Source organism: Phocoena phocoena, chromosome 3 (assembly GCF_963924675.1).
Source record: "Phocoena phocoena chromosome 3, mPhoPho1.1, whole genome shotgun sequence".
In the NCBI taxonomy this organism is placed as follows: Eukaryota; Metazoa; Chordata; class Mammalia; order Artiodactyla; family Phocoenidae; genus Phocoena; species Phocoena phocoena.
In genome coordinates, this window is record NC_089221.1 from 108,037,189 (window position 1) to 108,060,029 (window position 22,841).

General features: G+C 34.2%; 1 protein-coding gene across 1 annotated transcript in view; it reads left to right on the plus strand.

The window, feature by feature from the left end:
- ADAMTS19 (ADAM metallopeptidase with thrombospondin type 1 motif 19) overlaps positions 1-22,841 on the plus strand; it is a 281,131-nt gene that overhangs the window by 146,907 nt on the left and 111,383 nt on the right. Inside the window, exons 9-11 of the mRNA XM_065874275.1 lie at positions 5,145-5,285; positions 6,705-6,855; positions 20,231-20,332. Of these exons, the coding sequence (XP_065730347.1) occupies positions 5,145-5,285; positions 6,705-6,855; positions 20,231-20,332 (394 nt within the window). The remainder of the gene's footprint in view (positions 1-5,144; positions 5,286-6,704; positions 6,856-20,230; positions 20,333-22,841) is intronic.

Consider the following 22,841-nt stretch of genomic DNA (forward strand, 5'->3'; position numbering starts at 1 on the left):
AACTGTCGTGTAACACACAGCAAAGTCAAAAGGAATCTCCTTTTGTACCCATACTTTATTTTTTGACCTCTGATTTTTTATCTTGATGCTGACTTACTTTCCATTGCCTCTTGACTTACCAGTGGAAGTACATATTTGTTTTGTGCAAAGCGAAATGATTTAAAATATAAAAAGTAATGAAAATGTCTCATATTTCTTAATGTTGGGCTTTTTTCCATGAGTACACAGGAGTGAAGTGACATCAAATCAGATATAGCCACTGAATGGTATGAAATTACGTGTCATTTGTGATAGTTTGTTTCCTTTTATAAATTAATTTTTTCTATATAATATATGGCTTTTAGTGGAAAATAAGATATTGTGACAAAATGTTTAATGTATTCAGCACAAAAAAGTTTACTCTCTTAAAATATGACTGTTTACAAATTGGATCCTTTCCAAATTATCCAAAAAATGTGAGTGAATTCATAAATGTTCTCTTCTCTGACTCTTTAAACATCAAAAGGGACCATCTTCAAAATCCAAATGCTTCTCCAGCTTTCCGCAGGATATCACAGAACTTCCTGGCAGAGACTTTTAAACAAGTTGAGAAGTTTTATAAGATAAAAATATTTTCTCAGTTGACTTGACAACCATGTACAATGTTAGTGGAGAGTTTATTTGCCCAAGGCTCTTTGTCAAAGTGAATTTAAACTGAGATTATTAAAATGTAGCTGAGTTGCACAGTGTGAGGAGAGGTGTTGCTAATGTCTTACTTTGAGAATGTTTCCCATGCAGTGCATGCGACTTGGTTATGGGACTGTATACGTGAAGGTGTGTTTCTGCTAACAGAGAGGAGACATTTAAAATGATTCAGAAAATAAACCTTATATTTAAATGGATACTTTTGATCTATAGTTTGGTGATTTAACGTTCACTTCTTTTGACCCATCAGACTGCCTGGGTCTGAGTCACAGCTCTGCTATTAACCTCAGCACCTTCCTAATCTGTAAGATAGAAGTCATGATGACAGAAACATTCTGGGGGTATTAATAGTGAGGATTAAATGATATCATCATTGTAAATGATTAACATAGTGACTGGCGCAAATAAAGGTTCACAGTTGTTTTATTTCAAATCTGTAGGATCAGTACTAAGCAGTGTCTCCTGATAGTTCCAGATGTGTGGTTATAAAAAAAAAAGCCCTGCCCCAATTTAATGATAACTTCTGTTACAAGTTAAATAGCTTTAGGAAAATTTAACTAATGGTAAACAATGCTTGTATCACCAGATCTCTCCATGGCTGTAGCTAATTTCTTACATGAGAATCAGGATCCCAAAAGGAAAATGATCATCTGCATGAGAAGTTGTAATCTTCCCAATTTGGAAAATAACATTACACTGCTTTGGGAAAATGTCCAAATTGCTAAATCTTGGAAGGAGTCCCTCTCCTTCTCTCAAATGGACACATTATTTAAGAAGTTTTATTATTTCTGAAAAGGACCAGTTGCCTTTCAAAAATAATAGCATTTGTGTATGGTTTGAAAGACTGTACCACCACAGATGGAAGAGTTGATTATGTTCCACATGGCAAGTGGCTGTTGTTATAACAGGGTCACCCGGCAATGTGTGCTGCAGCCAGAATCCCTGGGGGAGGTGAAACAGTGATGCAGGCAGGGGCGGCATTGGAACCATACAGTCAGTGCATTAGGCGTCTTTATCAATCTGGGAGATTGTGGCATATTTACAATTTCTTATTTTAGTTTAACATTCAGACAAAGTAACTTCTTGCCATTATTATTTACTTGGCTTTTCTTAAATCCCCACTTTCATGAAAGTCAGCCAATACAGCAGATTGCCTTTAATGATGGTTATCTCTGTGTTTTTTTGACAAATTAGAGAGATAGGATAAAACTTCTCTGATTTACTGCCCCAGTTTAAAAAAAAAAAAAAAGGTTATGGGTTCCTGCTATATTGCAGGTACTGTGCCAGGCATTTTATATCATCCTCATGTAACCTTCACAACCAGTCAGAAAAGTATATTTAACAGATGAGGAAACTGAGGCACATTTATTCCTTTATTATTATTTAAATTGCCTCTGGTCACATGAATAAGGGGGAGATACATGATTCAAATCTAACTCCTACGTCTTTCACTCTAGCCCTCAGTAAGTGAATTGGCCTCTACCTACTCCATATCATGTCTTACTTTTTCTCTTTATCTTCAAAGTATGAAAACATTTTTCTTCCTGTTCTCTCTGTCAGTCATTCTATTAATATGTATTGATACAAACCCTATTTAAGGACATTAGTGAGACGAGGAAGGAGAAATATGGTGTATCATATAGGTGAATTTTTGTAACACTAAAAGTGAAGGATAATATTCAACAGTATATTTTAAATTTTATTTATATAATTTCCATAATCTTCAAGTTAGCAAACATAATGAACTTTTAATTCATTACTCTTCTTCATAAATTAATTCCATCTATATCATTTTCTTCTTTCAAAAACATTAAATCTAACCATTTTGATTTAAATCTTTAGTTTATTTAACCAAAAATGTAGTTCAATAGTCTTGAAAATTTTCATTTTCATATGAGAAGATATAGGTAGTATAGTTGTAATTTCCTTTAGCAACTTCTATAACAATATTCTTTTATTAGTATTTTTAAATGTCATATATATATTGCTGTTCACAAAATTTTTCTGAAAGACTATTTATTATCTAGATCATTACACAATGAGAAAAGGGAGCATTGGACTATCTTGCCATCATCTCAAACTTAACATGTGCAAAACCAAGCTTTCCTCTTTCTACTTCTTCAGTATTAACTCTCTCACAAACAGCTGTTTTAATGTCCTCATTATGAGAATTCATAGGAGATTATATGCAACTTTTACTGAAATAGAAGTGATTCTGTTGGGTTGCCCAAAAAGTTCATTCGTATTTTCGCATAACCTCTTGCAGAAAACCCGAACGAACTTTTTGGCCAATCCCAATACATGCTGACTTGGTTCAACATTTAAATACCATTTATAGAGTATAGTTCCCATATGCCAGGATCTTAGAGCAATGAGTAAGTTCCTATCCTCAAGAAACTGGAGAGATAACCAAGAGTAAAAACATACAGTACAATGTAGAAAACACTGTAGTAATGTTGTTCACAGAATCCTGTGTTGGGAAAACAGAGACAGTACCCGTAGGTGAGGTGGGAGTTTAGTAAGAGAAAACCTCGTGAAAGTAATCTACGTGAATCTTGAAGATCAAGTAGAATTTATCCAGGGAAAGGTGTTGAAGGCAAGGCACTTTGGATAGGGTCAGGGAGGGAATGGACTTCAGTGGTTAGTCACATGATTCTAGAGCCAGACTCCTCAATTCAAACATCACTACTTTCCACTTTCTTTTTGTATGACCTTGGGAAAGTTACTTCTCATCAGAAGAAAGGGTATTATAAAAGTTCCTACCTCATAGAATTGTTTAATTCAAGCTTATAAGCCCCTTTTTTATGGTATATGACACAGAGAAAATGCAAGAGAATAAGGAACAACATAATGTTTGGGAAACTACAGGTCATTTGCTCTTGCTGAAAAGAAATGCAATAAATGGCTTGGAAGAAGATTAAGAAACGGTGTACCATGTTAAGGAGCTGGAAATTTCTATATAGGTAATGGAAAAGCAGACGAAAGGCAGCCCGATTGTGTTTTTAAATAGATCTTACTGGAGCAGGGCAGGAGGAAAAGGGAGAATGTTGCCAAAGATTAGAAGCACAGAACCCACTCAGAATGCCATAGTAATTTTCAGGATTAAATATTTTTATAATCCTCTTTAATAGTAACAGAAGGAATTGAAAGGAAATAACAGTTGAAAGAAATATTTAGAAAGTAGATTAGCAGGGCTTGCCCCTAACAATTAGTAAATAATTGGGTGATAATTTGGGAGAGGAAGGAATAAATGATGACCTGAAGATTCTTGGGCTAGCAAAGGCACACAAAAGAGAACAAGCGAGAAAAAGAATTCAGGAGTACATAGAGGTTTGAAAGAGAAAATATTAAGGGCAGCTTTTAGACATACTGAATTTAACAGTCTTCTAATACGTCCATCAGAAGATAAGTCAGAGTTTTAGAATAGAGTTACAACTTGGAGCAACAGATTCAGGATTCAGTAGAAAAGATGAAGATGGCCGAGAGTGTTCAGGTTTCCCAGGGACAGTTTGTGTTTTATGATGAGTGGAGGAAGACTGTCTCGTGAAGCACTTGAGGAAAAATAATACTTTAATGTGTTTTCAGATTTGATAAAAGGAATGAATAAAGGATCTTTAGGCAAGAGCAAGAATCTAGTGTGATTGAATAGAAACTTACCACTTCTATGTGCTTCATACCTGCTACTATGTCAAAAATATATCTATAGATCATTTTGATACAGGTGAACTAAGCATGTTATTTACTGGACTGATTGGGAGAATGTTTTTTACTAAGTGAAAACATTGACCTTTAATATAGACCATAAAATTTTAAAAATAAATCAGTCTGAAATCTAATGTTATGTTGACCTTTAAAACTAATTTCTCGGGACTTCCCTGGCAGTCCAGTGGTTAAGACTTCACCTTCCAATGCAGGGAGTGTGGGTTTGATCCCTGGTTAGGGAGCTAAGATCCCACATGCCTCGTGGCCAAAATCCAAAACATAAAATAGAAGCAATATTATAACAAATTCAATAAAGACTTTAAAAATGGTCCACATCAAAAAAAATTAAAAAAAAAACAAAAAACTAATTTCTCTCCGAATAGACCAGTGGTTGCCAAGGGGAAGGGAGGGTGTGGGAGGGGTGGAGTAGGAGTATGGGGTTAGCAGATGCAAACTGTTATATATAGAATGGATAAACAACAAGGTCCTACTGTAGAGCAGAGGGAACTGTATTCCATATCCTGTGATAAACCATAATGGAAAAGAATATGAAAATGAATGTGTATATATATAACTGAGTCACTTTGCTGTACAGCAGTAATTAACACAACATTGTGATTCAACTCTACTTCAATAAAAAATAAAAACGAATTTCTCTCCCATTATTTTAATTATTTAGCTGTTGTTTAATTGCAAGTATAATAACAGGTTAAAAATATCTATCTAATGTAATTTTTAAATTTTATATTCCAAATCAGCATGGGGATTAATCATGACAATGACCACCCATCATGTGCTGATGGTCTTCATATCATGTCTGGTGAATGGATTAAAGGACAAAATCTCGGTGATGTCTCGTGGTCCCAATGTAGCAAGGAAGATTTGGAAAGATTTCTAAGGTACTGAGGTCACTAGCTGTTGCTGTGTCATGAATGTGTATGTGTGCCTGCTTCCTCTACCAACCTGGGAGGGTGGTGTGGCAGAGGGGGACAGCCACCAGATTAGGAATCAAGGTGCTGGGATCCACTCCTGGTTCTCCACTGACTCGTGGTGCGAACTGGGACATATTATTTAACCCACTTGTTTCTTAGTTTCCACACTTTCAAACAAGAGGATGGGCAAGGTGATTTGTAAGGTTGAAAGTTAGTATAATGATAAAAAATCTTTCATAATATTTAATTGCCTCTTCAGAATTTCTCAGTGGAAACATTTTCATTGTTCATCCCTCTATATCTGTTGTTATAAAGAACCTCTTTAACAAAAGCTCCACCTTTCCACTGTGGTAGTTCTGCACTCTGAATCTTTTTTCATTAATGTCAATGCATAGTTTTCACCATTATAATAGTCCTTGATTCTCCTCTTTTCAACCTTTAACTTTGGTAATACGTAGCTTCTGCCTGGTTGGAAAAGGAAATGAAAAAAAGTATTACTGTTCTAATTTTCATGTTAAAGCCCTGTTCTTTACTTTTTCCTTCAGTAATAGAAGGGGAAGATGAAACGGTACCAGTAGATGTTATGTAAGGTCCCAATTAGTGAGTGAGAGATGCTTAAAGTATCCAAAAGTCTAAGTAAGAAATATAGGAACATCTAACTAGCTAAATTCACTACACAAATTTATTTTTCCATACCATTTAAATTGTCAAGCTAATTTTTTGTCAAATGAATATTAAAATCTACTAAAATATATTTATTACATTACTATAACTCTTTCCAGAAATATGTGCAGTAGAGTCTGGGCATTCTCTTTGTCACTGCAACAGTAGCCCCTCAGTAGGCCCTAATGAGTGCAGGATTTTGTGTAGTTGTCTTCTCATGAATCAGAACTATGATAAAATTAAATTTTACCCCATAAATGGAAGTTGTAGTATGATGTCAAGTAGAAAGATATTCACACTATTAATAGTCACTTGAGAATGCTTTCCATAGATTCCTTAAATCCCAGAATATAGTTGATTTCTTACCTTCATACATTACTTTTGGACAAGTTACTCTCTGAGCTTCTTCATCTTATAAATATGTAAAATAATAACCACCTCACAGTGTTATGTAGATTAGCTGAGTTAATCCATATGAAAGATCTTTAAAAACAAAAAGTCCTGTTAATTTGAACTTTTTTTATTATTAGGTGTATCGTAATTATTATAAACAAATGATTCTCATACATGGGATAATTTCAATGAGCATTCAATAGAAGAGCTTATAAATAAAAGTAAGAACATATTTTAGTAGTATCGAAATGTTTCCTGTTGCTGTGTTAACTAGTTATAACAACTTTTTGCGTTTAACTCAAAATGTTACACATATCTGCATATCGCCAGGTCAAAGGCCAGTAACTGCTTGCTACAGACAAATCCCCAGAGTGTCAATTCCGTGATGGTTCCCTCCAAGTTGCCAGAGATGACATACACTGCTGACGAGCAATGTCAGATTCTCTTTGGGCCATTGGCTTCCTTTTGTCAAGAGATGCAGGTAAGAGTTGTATCCAGGTAGGATTTTTTTTAAGTGTATGTTCACATCCATTATTTAGAAGTATTGATTGGGGGAGGGGAAGATGACTTTATTTTAGAGTTTGTGGCTTCAAAGCATCCCAGTATTGGAAAGAAGGATTTTCTAAGAAAAGGTTTCTGCATTTTCCCCCTAACATTTTGAAAGTGATTAGAAATAGGTGTCGATATTTAATTAAAGCCAGGAAGGAATGACCCAAGAATTTCTACTTCAAAAATGGCACTGAAGTCAGAAAAGTCTTTGCATTATGCCAGTTCACTGCTTTTGTTTTAAATCTCTTACTTGCTTACATGGTAGGTAACCGGGTGAAAATGTCATAAAAACGATATATGAACATGTAATTTTGGAGGAAGGATTATATCTTTTAACTCTGAAAATAAATTGTTAAAAATATGTCCTATAGGAATAAAAATTAGAGAGTACATTTCTAAATAGTTAAACTAAAGGAAAAGGGTAAACGTCTGATGGTGAACTAAGCAGTGTCTTTATATTAGTATTCAGTCACTAGTTACTCTGAGAGGCCAATTGTCCCATTCTAGAAAAATCTAAAATCTGAAAGATTGAGCAAAATGACCTTCATAATTGATGTAAGAATTTAGCTCTATTTACCCTTCCTTTTTTCTTTTCTTCTGTCTTCCTGAAGCTCATCCCCTAGCTGCCCATTTCTTCCTACCTCTTTCCAATACACATACTCGCGCACACTTTGTATTTCAGGCTTCAACTGATAATCATGCTTAGAGTGAATTGAGAGCTGTATTTCACTGTACCTAAGTTCTGTGATTGCCTCAAAGGAGTTTGGCTTTGTTGAAGATAATGCTGTCTTGGATTACTGGCAGAATAATTAAAATTCATTATAAGGAAAAGGTTATACAGCATTATGACATATGCTCTCTCTGCTTCGTTGTTCTTATCAAAGGAGTTATTCACTTGTTTGTTACTTTCCTCTTATTAATTTCCCACCCTAGTGTGTAAGCTCCAGGAGGGCAGAGTGTTTCTCCAGCACCTAGTCCAATGGCTAGCACATGGTAGGCACTCAGTGAATATTTGACTTAAGATTAAAATAAGTGAATGTATGAAGAAGTTGGAGCTCCATTAAATGTGACATGTGAAAGAATGTATAGACTGTCATACTCATCTGGCAATATTAGACCTCAAGAGGAACTGATATAGGTGTGTGATTGTGACTGGACACCCAAGGGTTCACATGTGGCAGACCAATGGATCCTTGGAGCTTAGCATTGGGTGTGATAATTACAGCAGTAGCCAGGTTGACTTTGTATTATCTGTCCTAATACCTCTCTGATCTCATCTACCAATCTTGTTCAATCTACTCTCATCTCCAAGGACTTTAGACAATCAAAAATTGGGTCACAATCTTCTTTCTTTTTTTTTTTTTTTTTTTTTTTTTTTTTTTTTTTTTTTTATGCGTTACGCGGGCCTCTCACTGTTGTGGCCTCTCCCGTTGCGGAGGACAGGCTCCGGACGCGCAGGCCCAGCGGCCATGGCTCACGGGCCCAGCCGCTCCGCGGCATGCGGGATCCTCCCAGACCGGGGCACGAACCCGTGTCCCCTGCATCGTCAGGCGGACTCTCAACCACTGCGCCACCAGGGAAGCCCTCACAATCTTCTTTCTTAAATCGTCATGGTAAAATGAATGTTTTGAGGTCCACAAGTTTGGTTTTGTAGGTAAACACATCTACATGCTGAAATTATCATGTTTTGGAAAACAGAGTAGGCTGCCTATGATTACTATCATACTATTGCATAGGAGAGGGTTTCAGTTCATGTAGTACAGAAAATTGATAGACTTGATCAATGAAAATTGTTCATATTTTATGAAGTACCCCAAGTGTTAGAAAAACTCAGCAAATGATCAAATACAAAAGTGATTTTGGTAAATTTTAGATCATTTTTCATAAATACTATTTTTAAAAATTTTAGAAATTATTTTAAATTATATATTGCAGTTAGTTAAATTTTACTAGTACCATTCCACAATATTTTGAACTCTAAAATGGATGCCACAGGGTGTAAATCATTTAGATTTATGACCTATTTTGATTCTTATAACAATTATATGCCATAGTTGATATTTAGTCCTGTTTTACAGATCAACAGTTTGAGGCCTGTAGAAGTTAAATAACACAATTAAGTTATTACATCTATGCGGAGGGAGTGTTAGATGCAAATCCAAAGAATAGAGTATATGTAACCACTATGCTCTACTGCTTCTTATGGAATTCAAACTTCTTTACTTTGTGTCTTTGCGTGGGAAAAACCTTAGATCAAATCCTGTGTTTAGACTGAATTTGCTTTATCCCTTACAGCACCTACACCATCAGGGTCAAGAAATATTTTAATTGATTTTTTAAACTTTTTTAGGCTATTTGCTCTATTTATATGGTTGTTTCTCACTAACCTACCTGCATGGATTTTTTCCCCACCTCTGAAAGTATAACTATTTGTTAGGGGATGTTAAATCCATTTCTTAATATCCTAGGATGTTGCCTTGTTTTAAACTAGGCATTTTGCACAAACAGAATTAAGTTTTAGGTCTTAAGTATCCAGAAATGTTCTCCTTTTTTCCCCTGAAATTATCTATATTTGACATTTTTATTCATAAAACCAGATTTTTCTCTAGTTCTGTCTGTGTGTAATCTTCATTAAGGACACTTTTTAAATAATGCCAGAAAGGATTGGGCTGCTGTGGGCAGTCAAGGAGAAGCAATGCCTCCTAATAGGGGTTTGGTTGGAGAGCACTGGCTGGAAAGCCATGAAGCCTGGGCTCTAACAGTGGTTCTGCCTCTCATTAGTTGTGTAACCTTAGTCAAAACTCTTTTTCTTTCTAAGCCACACTCTATAGAACAAGAAATAGAGCTATGTTATCTTTCAAAGTCTCTTAGGGCTAAGAGGCTGGACTTCTTTCATTCTAAAATCCAAAACAGCATTCTGATACCACCCTTGAAAAATCATCATTTCCACCCCAAATCAGTGCAGCTTGCTTGCAAAGCATAGAAATTAGGTAGGTAGGTAGGTAGGTAGGTAGGTAAATAGGTAGATAGAGCCACAGAAGAGATTATTTAAAAATTCAATCACTGATTTGATAAATATTTATTGAGTTCCAGCTACTTTCCAGGTGCTGTTCTGTGTACTAATAACACAGTAGGAAGTAACCCCCAGCTTCATGGAGCTTAATTTTAGCTGGGGAAACAGACAATAAGTACATACATATATGATATGTCAGTTAGTAATAAGTGTTTTGGAGAAGTATAAGTTCAGGTAACAAAGACAGGGAATACAACCAGGGATGGGAGGGTAGGAATGGTGCTATTTTATACAGGATGATCTGGGAAGGCTTCCTAAAGCAAGTGACATTTGTTTAGAAATCTGAAGGAAGTTAGGTAGCCAGCCATGCATTTATCTTGGGAAAAATGTAGCAAGAAGAAACAGAAAGCAAATGCACTGGCATGGAGTTAGGTTCATATTTTAAGTTTAAGATGTCCATTGGACATCCAACTAGAGATGTTTGTAGGTCCAGAATAGATATCTATCTGGAAGTCCTCAACAAGTAGGAGATACTGAAGACATGATATTAAATGATGACACTAGGAAATGAGTTAGAAGAGGAAAAATTCGAAGAGTGAGAACTTAATCACTACAATATTTAGAGGTTAGGAAAATAAGGAGGAAGCAACAATTAAAACTTTGAAGAAGTCTATTGGTAGGAATCGAACCAAGAGAAAGTAAGATCTTGGAGGCTAAGTGAAGACATTTTTCAAAGTGGAAATTATTAGAAATTCCAAAAGCTGAAGACAAGGGGAGTAAAATGAAGTCTGAGAATATGCAATTGCTATGTTTTCCCGCTGGGTTTGGGACACTATTACTTGATGCTTTCTTGACATCCCTGAACACCTGAGGGTGAGGAAGTAGAAATTAAAAATATAAGGGGAAGTAGTTATAAGTGTAGAAGATAGAATAGTTCAGCGCGTTAAGCCACTCACGTACACTTTCAAGGGGATACACGTGAAGTCGCCATATCTACCAGTCTGTCATCTAGACTTTATACAAAACGAACCTCCTAGAAGGCAAGCTCCATAACATCAAAAGAGTTGTCAGTCCTTTTTATCACTGTACTTCTGGCACCTAAAAGAGTGCTCAATAAGTATTTATTAAATTAATAAGTGAATCAACTGAATGATGGAATAATAACTCTAAAATTTTACTCATAGAAATAGTTGATTCTTAGATATATAATATGTCCAGAAAATATGAAGATAACCATCTAAAATATTAATTCAATGGCTCCATAAATAACAACCTATAAGGGTATGTAGCTTATGTTTCACAGCTTACACATGAGTTAATCAGGCATCCGTATGTCCATCTTACATCTCCATTCAGTTATACATAAGTGTTGAGCTGCATGGAGTAAGGATTTGCAGCAACTTTTCAACGTGTGTGTTTCTGGTACAATATGAGACAATGGTAGTTGGCCCATAGTATTTGAATTAGATATTGCTCTTCCATTCTTACTGACAAATAGTTATATACAAGCACTAGGGACTCCAACATTATGTACATGCTGATCTAATTAATGATATAAATTTACCCTTAGGATAGCAGCTTACATCTGCAACATGTTTAAAGGCATAGCTGTAGAGATGTTTGTGAAACATCTCGACCCTCAGCAATAATTGCTCACTCTTCTGTATGAATATGCTAACTTCTCAGATGACCTTATTCCTGAGTCCTAAGCATTTGGTGCCTCTAGGCCATCTAGCATCTTGTGGCTGAGCCAGCTACAACTGCATCAAGTTATCTTAATAGCTGCCTAAAATTACTTAGCCTGGCTAAGAATACAGAGGTATGGATGTTTCCTTAGAACCAATAAGAAGTGGCTGCTTGAGAGTTACATTATTTGAATGAGAAGGAAGTTTGCTTAAAAAAAAAAAAAAATGAAGACCTCCAGGAAACTTAAGGTTCTGCCTTTGGTTTTGGACTAGGCACAATGTGAGTTGCATACATATTATATTGTATCGAAAACTTTCTAGTGTAATTGAATCATATGATGACTTAAAGTGAAAGTCCCACGTAAAGTTCCAGTTTTACATTTCTCTTATATCGACTTAATATATCAAAGTATGTAGGACTTCTAAAATCTCTCATTTGATCTAATGAACACGCTGGTATTGAGATGAGTACCTTATGAAGAATTCTAGAAGATTGAGTCTCTGTGATTTGGCATTGTGAAATTCCAGAGGCAATAGGAGTTAGGACTAAAAAAGCATGAAATGTCCCTTGATGGAAAGTAGTTGTTTGGGCAACTAATACAGTATCATTGATAAATCATGTTGTTAAGATTGGTGAAGTTGAAGATTTTTATTGTCCTTTCTCCCTATAAGATCAATAAAGTTATGGTGGGTTAAAGCTACCAGGAATTGAATCTGCCTGTTTTGCCATCTAATCAAAGCTTCATCCTATTCTTTGAGCTTTAGTCCTACACGGTATATGAGTACATGAGTTTGATGGCACATTATTTGTCTAGATAATCTAGCTCCTTAATTTTTTTCCTTAGGACTAATTTTTATTCACGCCTTCTTATTGACGTGGGCTTTTATTTTTTTATCTTTTATTTATTTATTTTATCTCTATCTTTGTAAATTGCCTATTTACATTTTGCCCATTTTTTAAACTTTCTGTTTTTCTTGCTGATTTGCAGGAGTTCTTTCTATGTTCTAGGTGACACTTCCTTAAAGTATGTCATTGTGTGTTAACTTTTTATACAATGTCATTTTAAAATTTTGAAGTGGTTGAATCCATCAAGTTCTCCAATTAAGTTGTGCTGTTTTTGTTTTGGTTTTTTTTTTGTGTATATATATATATATATATATATATATATATTCTTTTTCAGATTCCTTTCCATTATAGTTATTACAAGATATTGAATATAGTTCCCTGTGCTATACAGTAGGTCCTTGTTGTTTCTCTATTTAATATGGAGTAGTGTGTATCCATTAAACCCAAACTCCCGATTTATCCCTTCCCCTCTTTCCCCTTTGGTAAACATAAGTTTGTTTTCTATGTCTGTGAGTCTCTTTCTGTTTTGTAAATAAGTTCATTTGTATCATTTTTTTAGATTCCACATATAAGTGATATCATATATTTATCTTTCTCTGACTTACTTCACTTAGTATGATAATCTGTAGGTCCATCCATGTTGCCACAAATGACATTATTTCATTCTTTTTTATGGCTGAATAATATTCCATCATATATATATATATATATATATATATATATATATATGTATATATACACACATGCACGCACACACATACACACACCACATCTTCTACATCCAGTCTTCTGTCAATTGATATTCAGGTTGCTTCCATATCCTGGCTATTGTAAATAGTACTGCTATGAACATTGGGGTGCATGTAACTTTTCAAATTAGAGTTTTTTCCGGATATATGCCCAGGAATGGGATTTCTGGATCATATGGTAACTCTATTTTTAGTTTTTTAAGGAACCTCCATACTGTTTTCCATAGTGGCTACACCAAGTTACATTCTCACCAACAGTGTAAGAGGGTTCCTTTTTCTCCACACCCTCTCCACCATTTATTATTTGTAGACTTTTTGATGATGGCCATTCTGACCGGTGTGAGGTGATACCTCATTGTAGTTTTGATTTGCATTTCTCTACTAATTAGCTATTAAGCATCTTTTCATGTGCCTGTTGGCCATCTGTATATCTTCTTTGGAGAAATGTCTATTTAGGTCTTCAGCTGAAGAATGTGTGGTTTTTGAAGTTCATTATCTGTCACTATAGATGAAGTATATTATTATTCAAAATATCTGTTTGCTTATTTGGTTTGATTGATCCATTAGTAACTGACAGACATGTTAAAATATCCCACTCAAACTACTGATTTATTTATTTTTCCCTGTATTTCTGTCAGCTATTACCTTATATAATGTTGAATTATATTATAGGTGCATACATAGTTATGGTTTTTCATCTGTTGATCTGTTTTTCTCTTCTGCATTTTTTATGACTTGTGTCTTAAAATCTGTTTTCTCTGGCATTAAAACCATTATCCTGGCTAATATTTGTCACATCTTTATCTTCAACCTTTCCAAATAAAACATAAATACAAATATGGGTATGGATAGATGGGTATGTTTACTAGAGAAGAGCAATTGCTAGATTTTATATTTTTCTGTTTAAACCAATGTAACCATTTTTTGGTATTTTCATCAGCTAGTTTAACATTTTTTACATTGGTTTAAATTAATGTTTTTTAGGATTTTTATTGTCAGCTTATTTTGTGTTTGTGTTTCTTATTTATGCTCTACTTTATTTTTTTTTTTTTGCGGTACGTGGGCCTCTCACTGTTGTGGCCTCTCCCGTGGCGGAGCACAGGCTCCGGACGCGCAGGCTCAGCAGCCATGGCTCACGGGCCTAGCCGCTCCGCGGCATGTGGGATCCTCCCGGACTGGGGCATGAACCCGCATCCCCTGCATCGGCAGGCAGACTCTCAACCACTGCGCCACCAGGGAAGCCCTATGCTCTACTTTTTACTCTTGTTCTCCTCTCCTACTTTACATTGGAGAAACCAACTTTTCCTCTGCATTCAAAAGTCAGACATTCTTTGTATCTTTTTATGCGTATGAGTAATTAGTTCTTTTTTCTTGATGCATAGTATTCCACTGGTATATACTGTTTTGTTTATCAATTCACCTCTTAGTAGACATCTGGGATGTTAGCTATTATGAGTAAGCCTACTCAGAAGATTTGTGAATGATTATTTGTGTACACATATATTTTTATTCTACAATATTAATACATTAACATATTATATATTAATACATTAATTTTTTGCAAACTATGGGGTAGGGACTGGCTGCCTATTTTTGTAAATAAAGTTTTACTAGCACACAGTCACCCCCATTTGTTCACATGTTCTCTTTGGCTGCCTTCAAACTACAATGACAGTGATAAATAGTTGCAACAGAGATCGTGTGGCCCACAAGCCTAAACTGTATACTATTTGGCACTTTACAGAAAGAGTTAGCTGACCCCTGTTGCAGCAGATACTCTGGATTCTGTTATAGTCCTCCAAATAGTGTTTTGGTTTTTGTTTTCACAGGGAATTAAGTTTGTTAGACTCAAACTGGAAACTATCTTGCCTACTGTGGATAGCACCTCATATGTTGGATCAGCTCACTCTTTCCTTATCTGGGCTATTTGGGGTGTGTCCCTTGCATGTATGGTACAGGTGCCACCTAAAGACCTAAACTTCTCTGACTCTCTTCCTTTTGGGATTGTCCCTTCAGGTTTTGGCAGCTTTGACTACATTAGTTTCTGTCTTCATGAGTCTAAAAAATGGCATATGTTGCTTTAGCCATTGTGTCATGCCATGACCACAAACCACTATCAGGTCAAAGCCACAAAGATGGTGAACTCAACTTATGCCAGTCAGCTCCCCTAAACAATTTACTTGCCTTTGTTCACGTTCCAGAACCACCAGGAAGTTCTTTTTTGCATTTGTTCCACAGTTTATGGTTGTTAGCTGCCAGAGGGTTGGTCTTCTGGGAACTTATTCCACCATTCCAGAAGAGGAATATATTTCTCTTTTACACAAGGAAATTCTGGATCATTTTTCTTTCAAATATTTCAAATAGCTCCTCCCCACTTTTTTTTCTTTTCTTTGGGGCTTCATTAACTAGGTATTGACAGTTCTCCTTTCTCTAAATTTCTTCGTACTCCTTGATTTTCTTTAACACTCTAAGATGTGTTCTATTGAGGGATCCTTTGCAGAGTGCTGCTTCATTTGTTGGCTATGCGTAGACTACATTTTTCTTCCCATGTCTGTTACTCAGCACCTACCTCTAGCAGTCATAAAGTATATGGAGTGAAGGAGGTAAAAGAGAAGACGTCAAATTTAAATATTTAACTGTCAGTGGTCAAATCGTTTCTGCTAAGGGATAAAGTTTTTGAGATGTAAATGTGCTAGATTTTTAGTATTTCTTCCCATTAAAAAGGTTAATAATAATGGCTAAAGTCCAGTTATTATTGCTTTATGTAATCAATGTTTATTTAGATTTATCCTCACTTTTGTCAGGTTCTTTGATCACAAGTGCTTTTCAGCCCTTTCCTATGAGGTCATATTCTTCTTGAAATACACAATTTAGAAGTTCCTTTTGGGAAGGTCTGTTGGTGGTAAACACTCAGTTTTTGTTTCCTTGAAAGAGTCTTTATTTAACCTTCAGTCTTGAATAAAATTTTAGCTGAGTTCAGGACTGTAGATTGACAGTTATTTTTTTCCTCTTACCACTATGAATACGTCATGTATTCACTTTTTTTATGTTTGTGCCAAGATGCCATCTTTGCTATTTTCCTAATCTTAAAAGGCAACTTTCAACATTTCACGGTGTTTTAATGATGTTTGCTGTAGATTTTTATAGATGTCCAGAGGTCCATTAATTTTGAAGATGTGTTCTCAGTGGTTAGTTTGCTGACTTTTTTTTAAATGAATGGATGTTGAATTGTGTCACAAGCTTTGTATCTAGAGATACAAAGATCATAGAGTTTGAAGTTTTTGATGTGCTTGATTATGTTAATCAAATCTCTAATATTATAGTAGCCTTGCATTCCAAGAAAAACCCAACATGATCATGATGGTACACTACCTTTTTTCATGGATTGCTGGATTCCATCTGATAAAAATTGTGTAGAATATTTAAATCTAAGTTTGTAAATGAGGTAGATCACTATTTTCATTTCCTTTTAAAACTCCTGTCTGGTTTGGGTATCATACAGTGTGTTTTGGAATATTGCTTCTTTTTCTGTTCTCTAGACAGTTTATGTAAATTGACAGTTTAAGTTTTTGGATCAGATGTATTCTTTGTGGGAAGATTTTTAACAGTCACTTTTAATTATTCTATGGTTAGGCAATAGTTTCAGCTTTTCTATTTCTTCTTTGGTCCATTTTAGCAAGTTTTTTGTAAATTTTAAAAAAATATTTTGCATTTCATATTCATTCTAAAGTTTTCTGGCATGAAGTTGTTCATAATGTCTTCCTACTTCTGTTTAAACTTTATATCATCTGTAGTTATGCCTTCATTTTTTATTCCTAATAATGTTTATTTTTGCCTTCTTTTTTTCTTGATTTTCAATTTTATTAATATTCATAAAAAACTAGATTTCAGTTTTTTTAATTTCTTTTGAGTCTTTGTATTCTATTTTTTTAATACCTCTCTTTCTCTCTTCCTTACTTTTTTCCTCTCTTCCATCCTTAATAATAGCAAGCTGTTCTGTGATAGAAAAGATTGTTTTTTTTGTTTTTTTGTTTTTTTGTTTTTTTTTTATTTTTTTTAACATCTTTATTGGGGTATAATTGCTTTACAATGGTGTGTTAGTTTCTGCTTTACAACAAAGTGAATCAGCTATACATATACATATGTTCCCATATGTCTTCCGAAAAGATTGTTTTTGAAAATATTATTCCATACTGAATTACACTTGCAATCAAATGTTACATTATTGGGATTGTAGTTTGAAAGATAATTTATGGATGAACAAGGAGTTACATGTCTGAGATTTAATTGCTACTTCCATGCATATGCACTTAAGATTTTTTTATTTTAACATAAAATTCAAAACATCTTAGTGGAACTATTTGTTATAAAGAAAGACATGGACACAGGTTGTCTTTGAAGATAAATTTTATGATATCTATACATGGACAGTTAATCCATGTCCATTTAAATTTTTCCATTGAAAATATTTTTTTTTTCATGTAAGCTTTTTAAAAGGCTTCTTGAGATAAACATCCAAATTTATATATGCTTTTAAGGGTCATTTCTTATTATAGAGGAATAAAAAAAGGAATGTCGTATTATTTTTATTAGTTTGCAAGGAATGCTGAGTTGTACGTTTCTGTCCTGGATTCCTGTACACAGCATTTTAATTTGAAGTTCTTTTCCTAATTGACATAGTAAGTGATTTCAGTAATTAAGTTGAAAAGAAGATTTGACTCTGGCCTGTGTAACATACAGAGTGTTTGGTTCTAACAAAATACCCAGTCCTGCTCCTCTTAAGAAAGGGCTTGGTATTACATAGCTCTAACATCATGCATCTGACATGTTGTACTTCTCAAGGAGAAAACAGTCCATTCCATTTCTTCACTATTTTATTGCTTTACTTTTTACAGTTTGGTTTGAATCCTGAATCTGAGTTATCTTTCAGAATGAGGCTATAATTTACTTACCAAAAGATCCCCAGAACTGTAGAACATAAAGGGTAAAGAGATCTCCTCTATGAGAGATATATTCTGTATGACTGTGCTTATCTTGAAAAGCTGCCAGGTTTGCTTTTATGCTCTCAGTGCCTCAAGTGGGAATCAGTTAGAGTACCTGCTGTTTTGAATAGCAGATAATGGTAGAAGGTCAGAATTCAGACCACCACAGTGTTCAACAAGCAAGTATGATTTTAAAACTACAGCATAGACAAGATTTGCTTTTTAGTTCAATATACATTGGTTAACTAATGAACTTGACTAAAATAATTCATGTTATAGCACAACTAAGCCTTATTGAATATTAATAAAGCAAAATTCTTCTTTGGTGGAAAATTCAGCATTTGACCCCATAATTATAAAATATCATTAACAAGAATGTCTTGGAGAAAAAAATAAAAACTTTTAGGACTAAAATTCTCAAGTTAGATATCTATTAATTCAAATATAAATGTGTCCACAAAAGTACACGATAAACAATTAACCTCTCTGCTTATTTTCAAGAGTCTAAAATATTGCAGAGAAGCTATTTCATTTAGGCATTCTTTAAAATTAGTTCCTGGATGAATTTTTGGTAAATGATATGTGAAATAAAAGCAAAGAAATTAAGCTAAATCATATCCTAAGTATAATAAGGTGTATTTGTATGAAATATTTTGAAGCAGAAAAACTATCTGTCACAGCACATAAAATAGTGTAAATAGAATATATCACACTCCTGCCATAGACTATTGAATTTTCAAGAACTTACAAACATTTCAGAAATCTAAATTTTTAAATAAAGAAAGAATAGGAAAATAATATTTGGGGAGTTGTAACAAATTCGGAGAGTTGTAATAGACCTGCTTGAAATCTTAGTTTAAATTTATGAGTCATAAGTTAATTTTAACTTTACAGTGATTTTCAGTTTGTTTTGAACACTAAGGCCAGAGTAAACCCCCTAAAATAACCTTTTTATCTTATCAACCTACTGGTCAACTGCTGAATAATTTCTTTTTCCCTCCAAATATGGAGTCCTGGCATTCAGGATCTGGTTTTTCTGTCTTTAAAATCTTGTTCCCTACTCCCTACCCTTATATGCCTCCTCCCATCTGACTGGTCTTCTCACCCTTTCAAGACTGTCTTTCACATCAACACTTACTTGCTCTGTCCTTATCAACCTGCTTTCTTCCAGCCTTTACTCCAAATATCTGGATAGGTAGTCACAGTATCATCTTCAAGATAGATTACTCCAGTTGCTTTAAGTATGCCACATGGATTTGATATTTCTGTGTAATTTGTTAATAACATGCTTGTATCTAAAAACTTAAGCCATCCTATAGAAATAGAAAGTCCTTAAGAATGTGGTAGTTTTGCCTCTTTATCTGTCTCTGGGTGGCCACAAGTATAGAGTTCTCTTCTTTCAGTGTTGCGTTTATGCTGTTATATCTCACTATTTTTTGTTTGTTCCCTCAACTTTTCCCTAGAAAAAGTTAAGTGTATTCTGGGTACCTAGAACTCATTCATACTGAGGTAAAAATGACTGATAACAAGAGAAATATGCCCACTGAGAGTCTCTGTATTGCATCAGGGGCCAAGGCTATGTGATGAAATAATGAAGTACTAACATGGCTTGTCGGCATACAGCAAAGCATAAGTGAGGACAGGCTTTAAGATAGGAGGCACTAAATTCATACCATAAGCTCATTACTTTAATTTTTCTAGCCTGGTTCATATAATGGTATAAATAATGATTTTTAGCTTACAGTTTTCTGCTGTAGCTACTTAATCTTGTATAATCACATGTGTTTTATTTAAAGAAATTTTAAAATAGTTAAATTTATGAAACAGATTTTCTATTTTTATCAGTCTTCTCATCACTATAAACAAGCCATACACTATTTCAATTATAAGTTTAATATTAAAAGTACCTAAAGTATATTTTTCTTCAAATCATTTCTGATGTTCTGTTAAAAGAGCTCTCTCAAACCTTATTGACTTAACCTCAAAAATGTGATGCCTTCCCCTTATTAGTTATTATACCCTTGTTTTCAGCATGTTATTTGCACAGGGTTGTGGTGCAAGGTAGAAGGGGAAAAAGAATGCAGAACCAAACTAGATCCACCAATGGATGGAACTGATTGTGACACTGGTAAGGTAAGTCATTGGTGTTGCCTGAAATTAATAAGAATTTTAAGTGAAACTTGCATTTTCTCCTTACTAGTTATGAGTGTAACTGGTAAGACATTTTCTTCTGCCAGTTACATATGTATCTTTCTTAACACCAGTGTAATACTTTCAGTATATATAAAGTTTCAGCATTTCCTCTATTTTCAATTTTAACACTTATATTTTTGCAAATCCATGGGTTTTTAAAATACCAATGCAGTAATTTTTTATTGTTGATTATGACAATGTGGAGAGTTGGACGTGTGTATTACTTTAACAAAAATGAAATATTTTACTATTAAATTACACATAAATAAAAGATTCGCAAATAAATCATAAATAGTAAAACTCAGCTAATGAATCCTTAAAGTATAAAATATTGTCTTAGGAGAGCCACCAAGTATAGTTTTTCCTTGTCATTTCAAGCATCATAAATAAAATATTCTGGGGGATTAGTAAACATTTGGCTGTCTAAGTTGTTTAATCTAATGTATTTCATAAGGCTATGGAAATGTATTAGTACACATTTCCAGATCATTTCAATTGCTGTTGAAAATTAATTTTCTTTTGAAGAATATTAAGGCATTAGATCCCATATAAACTGATAATTACAGTTAATTTAATCAAAAGATAACCATTCAATAGTTTACATAATTTTCTAATTTTTATTCTATGAAGGGAAAGTAGAACAGTTATTACTTTACTCATTAGATGTAAGATCAGAAAACTTGCCTCTGAAGAACATGAATTTTTATTACATTTGAAAAGAAGCAACAACATAAAGATTACTTGGGGTGAATTACTTAGTGAAAAAAATTAAGTTATGTAGAGGGCTAGTTTAAAAGCACATCAATTTGAAAAATGGACAGAAATGGAAATCTAGCAATTCCACTTCTGGAATTTTGTCCTAAGTAAATACACCTGTGCAAAAAGATAGGCACGTGTGCATGTACACACACAAACACACGCACACACATGCTTATGTCAGGATGCAACTTGCTGTGGTGAGAAATGAGGTACAACAAAAATATTCATCAGGAGAGGAATGGTTCCAGTGTAGCTGTTAACAGAATGAGGTAAATATATATGTATTAAACTGAAAACATCTACAAGACATGATAGTTAGTATAGAGACATGTCAGAAAAAACTGATACTTTATATGATACCATTTGAGAGTTAGGGAAAAAAACAATTTGCATACAGATGTGAGTATACACACAGAGTATATATTTTTAAACTCATAGAAAATGGTTTGAAAATATAAATGCCAAACTATAATTAGCAGTTGACTCTTGGGAGGGATGTGGAATTGATGGATGGAATAAAGCAATGGGAAGTGAGGGTGAATATAACTTTTCTCCTGAGATTTCTGGATTGTTTGACATAAGCATATAGTCATATTACTTCTGTGATTTCTTTAATGAGAAAAAAATGTACAGCATGTAGTCATATTACTTCTGTGATTTCTTTAATGAGAAAAAGAAAAATGTACAAATTAAGTCCCAAATAATAAAAAAGGACTAGAAATATTTTATCACAAGATATAATCAGTAAGAAAATGGTTCCTTGAAAGAGAACTTCTGTGAATATCAGTCAGTTGTTTACAGACTGCCAAATGTGTTTTCTGTGAGCTTATATGGAGCGTCAGAATTTGGATTTGTATTATTTTTAAGTTATACACAAAAGTACAATAATGTATGTATATTGGGCAAGCCTCATGGTATTATGCTGAGTAATTTATTACTTGAGTCATAAAACTCTGCACCAGCAATAATTTCCATCATCCCTGAAACACAAAAGCAGTAATAAATAGAGATAACCAAATATTCAGCCACATGTCTTCACACATCACACAACCCATTTGTCTTACTTAGTTCTTCATTAGCAATATAAAATCTGTTCATTTTTATAATCTGGTGTCCTAAATATTTTTCTACTATTTTTTTCTTCTGATATTTATGAGAATAAATTGCATTCTTTAGTTCTCTGAAGTAAACTTATTTTTTCAGCAATCAAAATTGTAATTACTCATTAAACGTAAATGTTTTATTTCCCTATAATTGTGCTAATGATATTCTCTTAGTGGTTCTGTAATGCTTTGTGTATTGAAATAACTAATGAACTTCTCAGTTCCTCAGGCCATATGGGCTTCTTCAGCTATCCATCTGTTCCGGCTGTTGTAGGAGCCATCATGACAATAGCTTCCAACACTCTGCAGTTGAGGGCTGTAGAGATAAAATATTTGGATGCTTGCAACCTCGCGCTAAACACTGCTAGCTCAGTACATGGCAAACCAAGAAACAAAGCTGAGAATTTTGTAATGTGTTACACTCTAGTGATGTTAATTTAGGTGTATAACTAGTTCATCTAAGAGTATATAATTAAGTCTGAGAAGGTGCTGACCAGAATTCTATGATTCTAAATGATTTTTTTAAGAGATTTTATTTATTTATTTAATTTATTTTTGGCCGCGTCGGGTCTTTAGTTGCGGCGCAC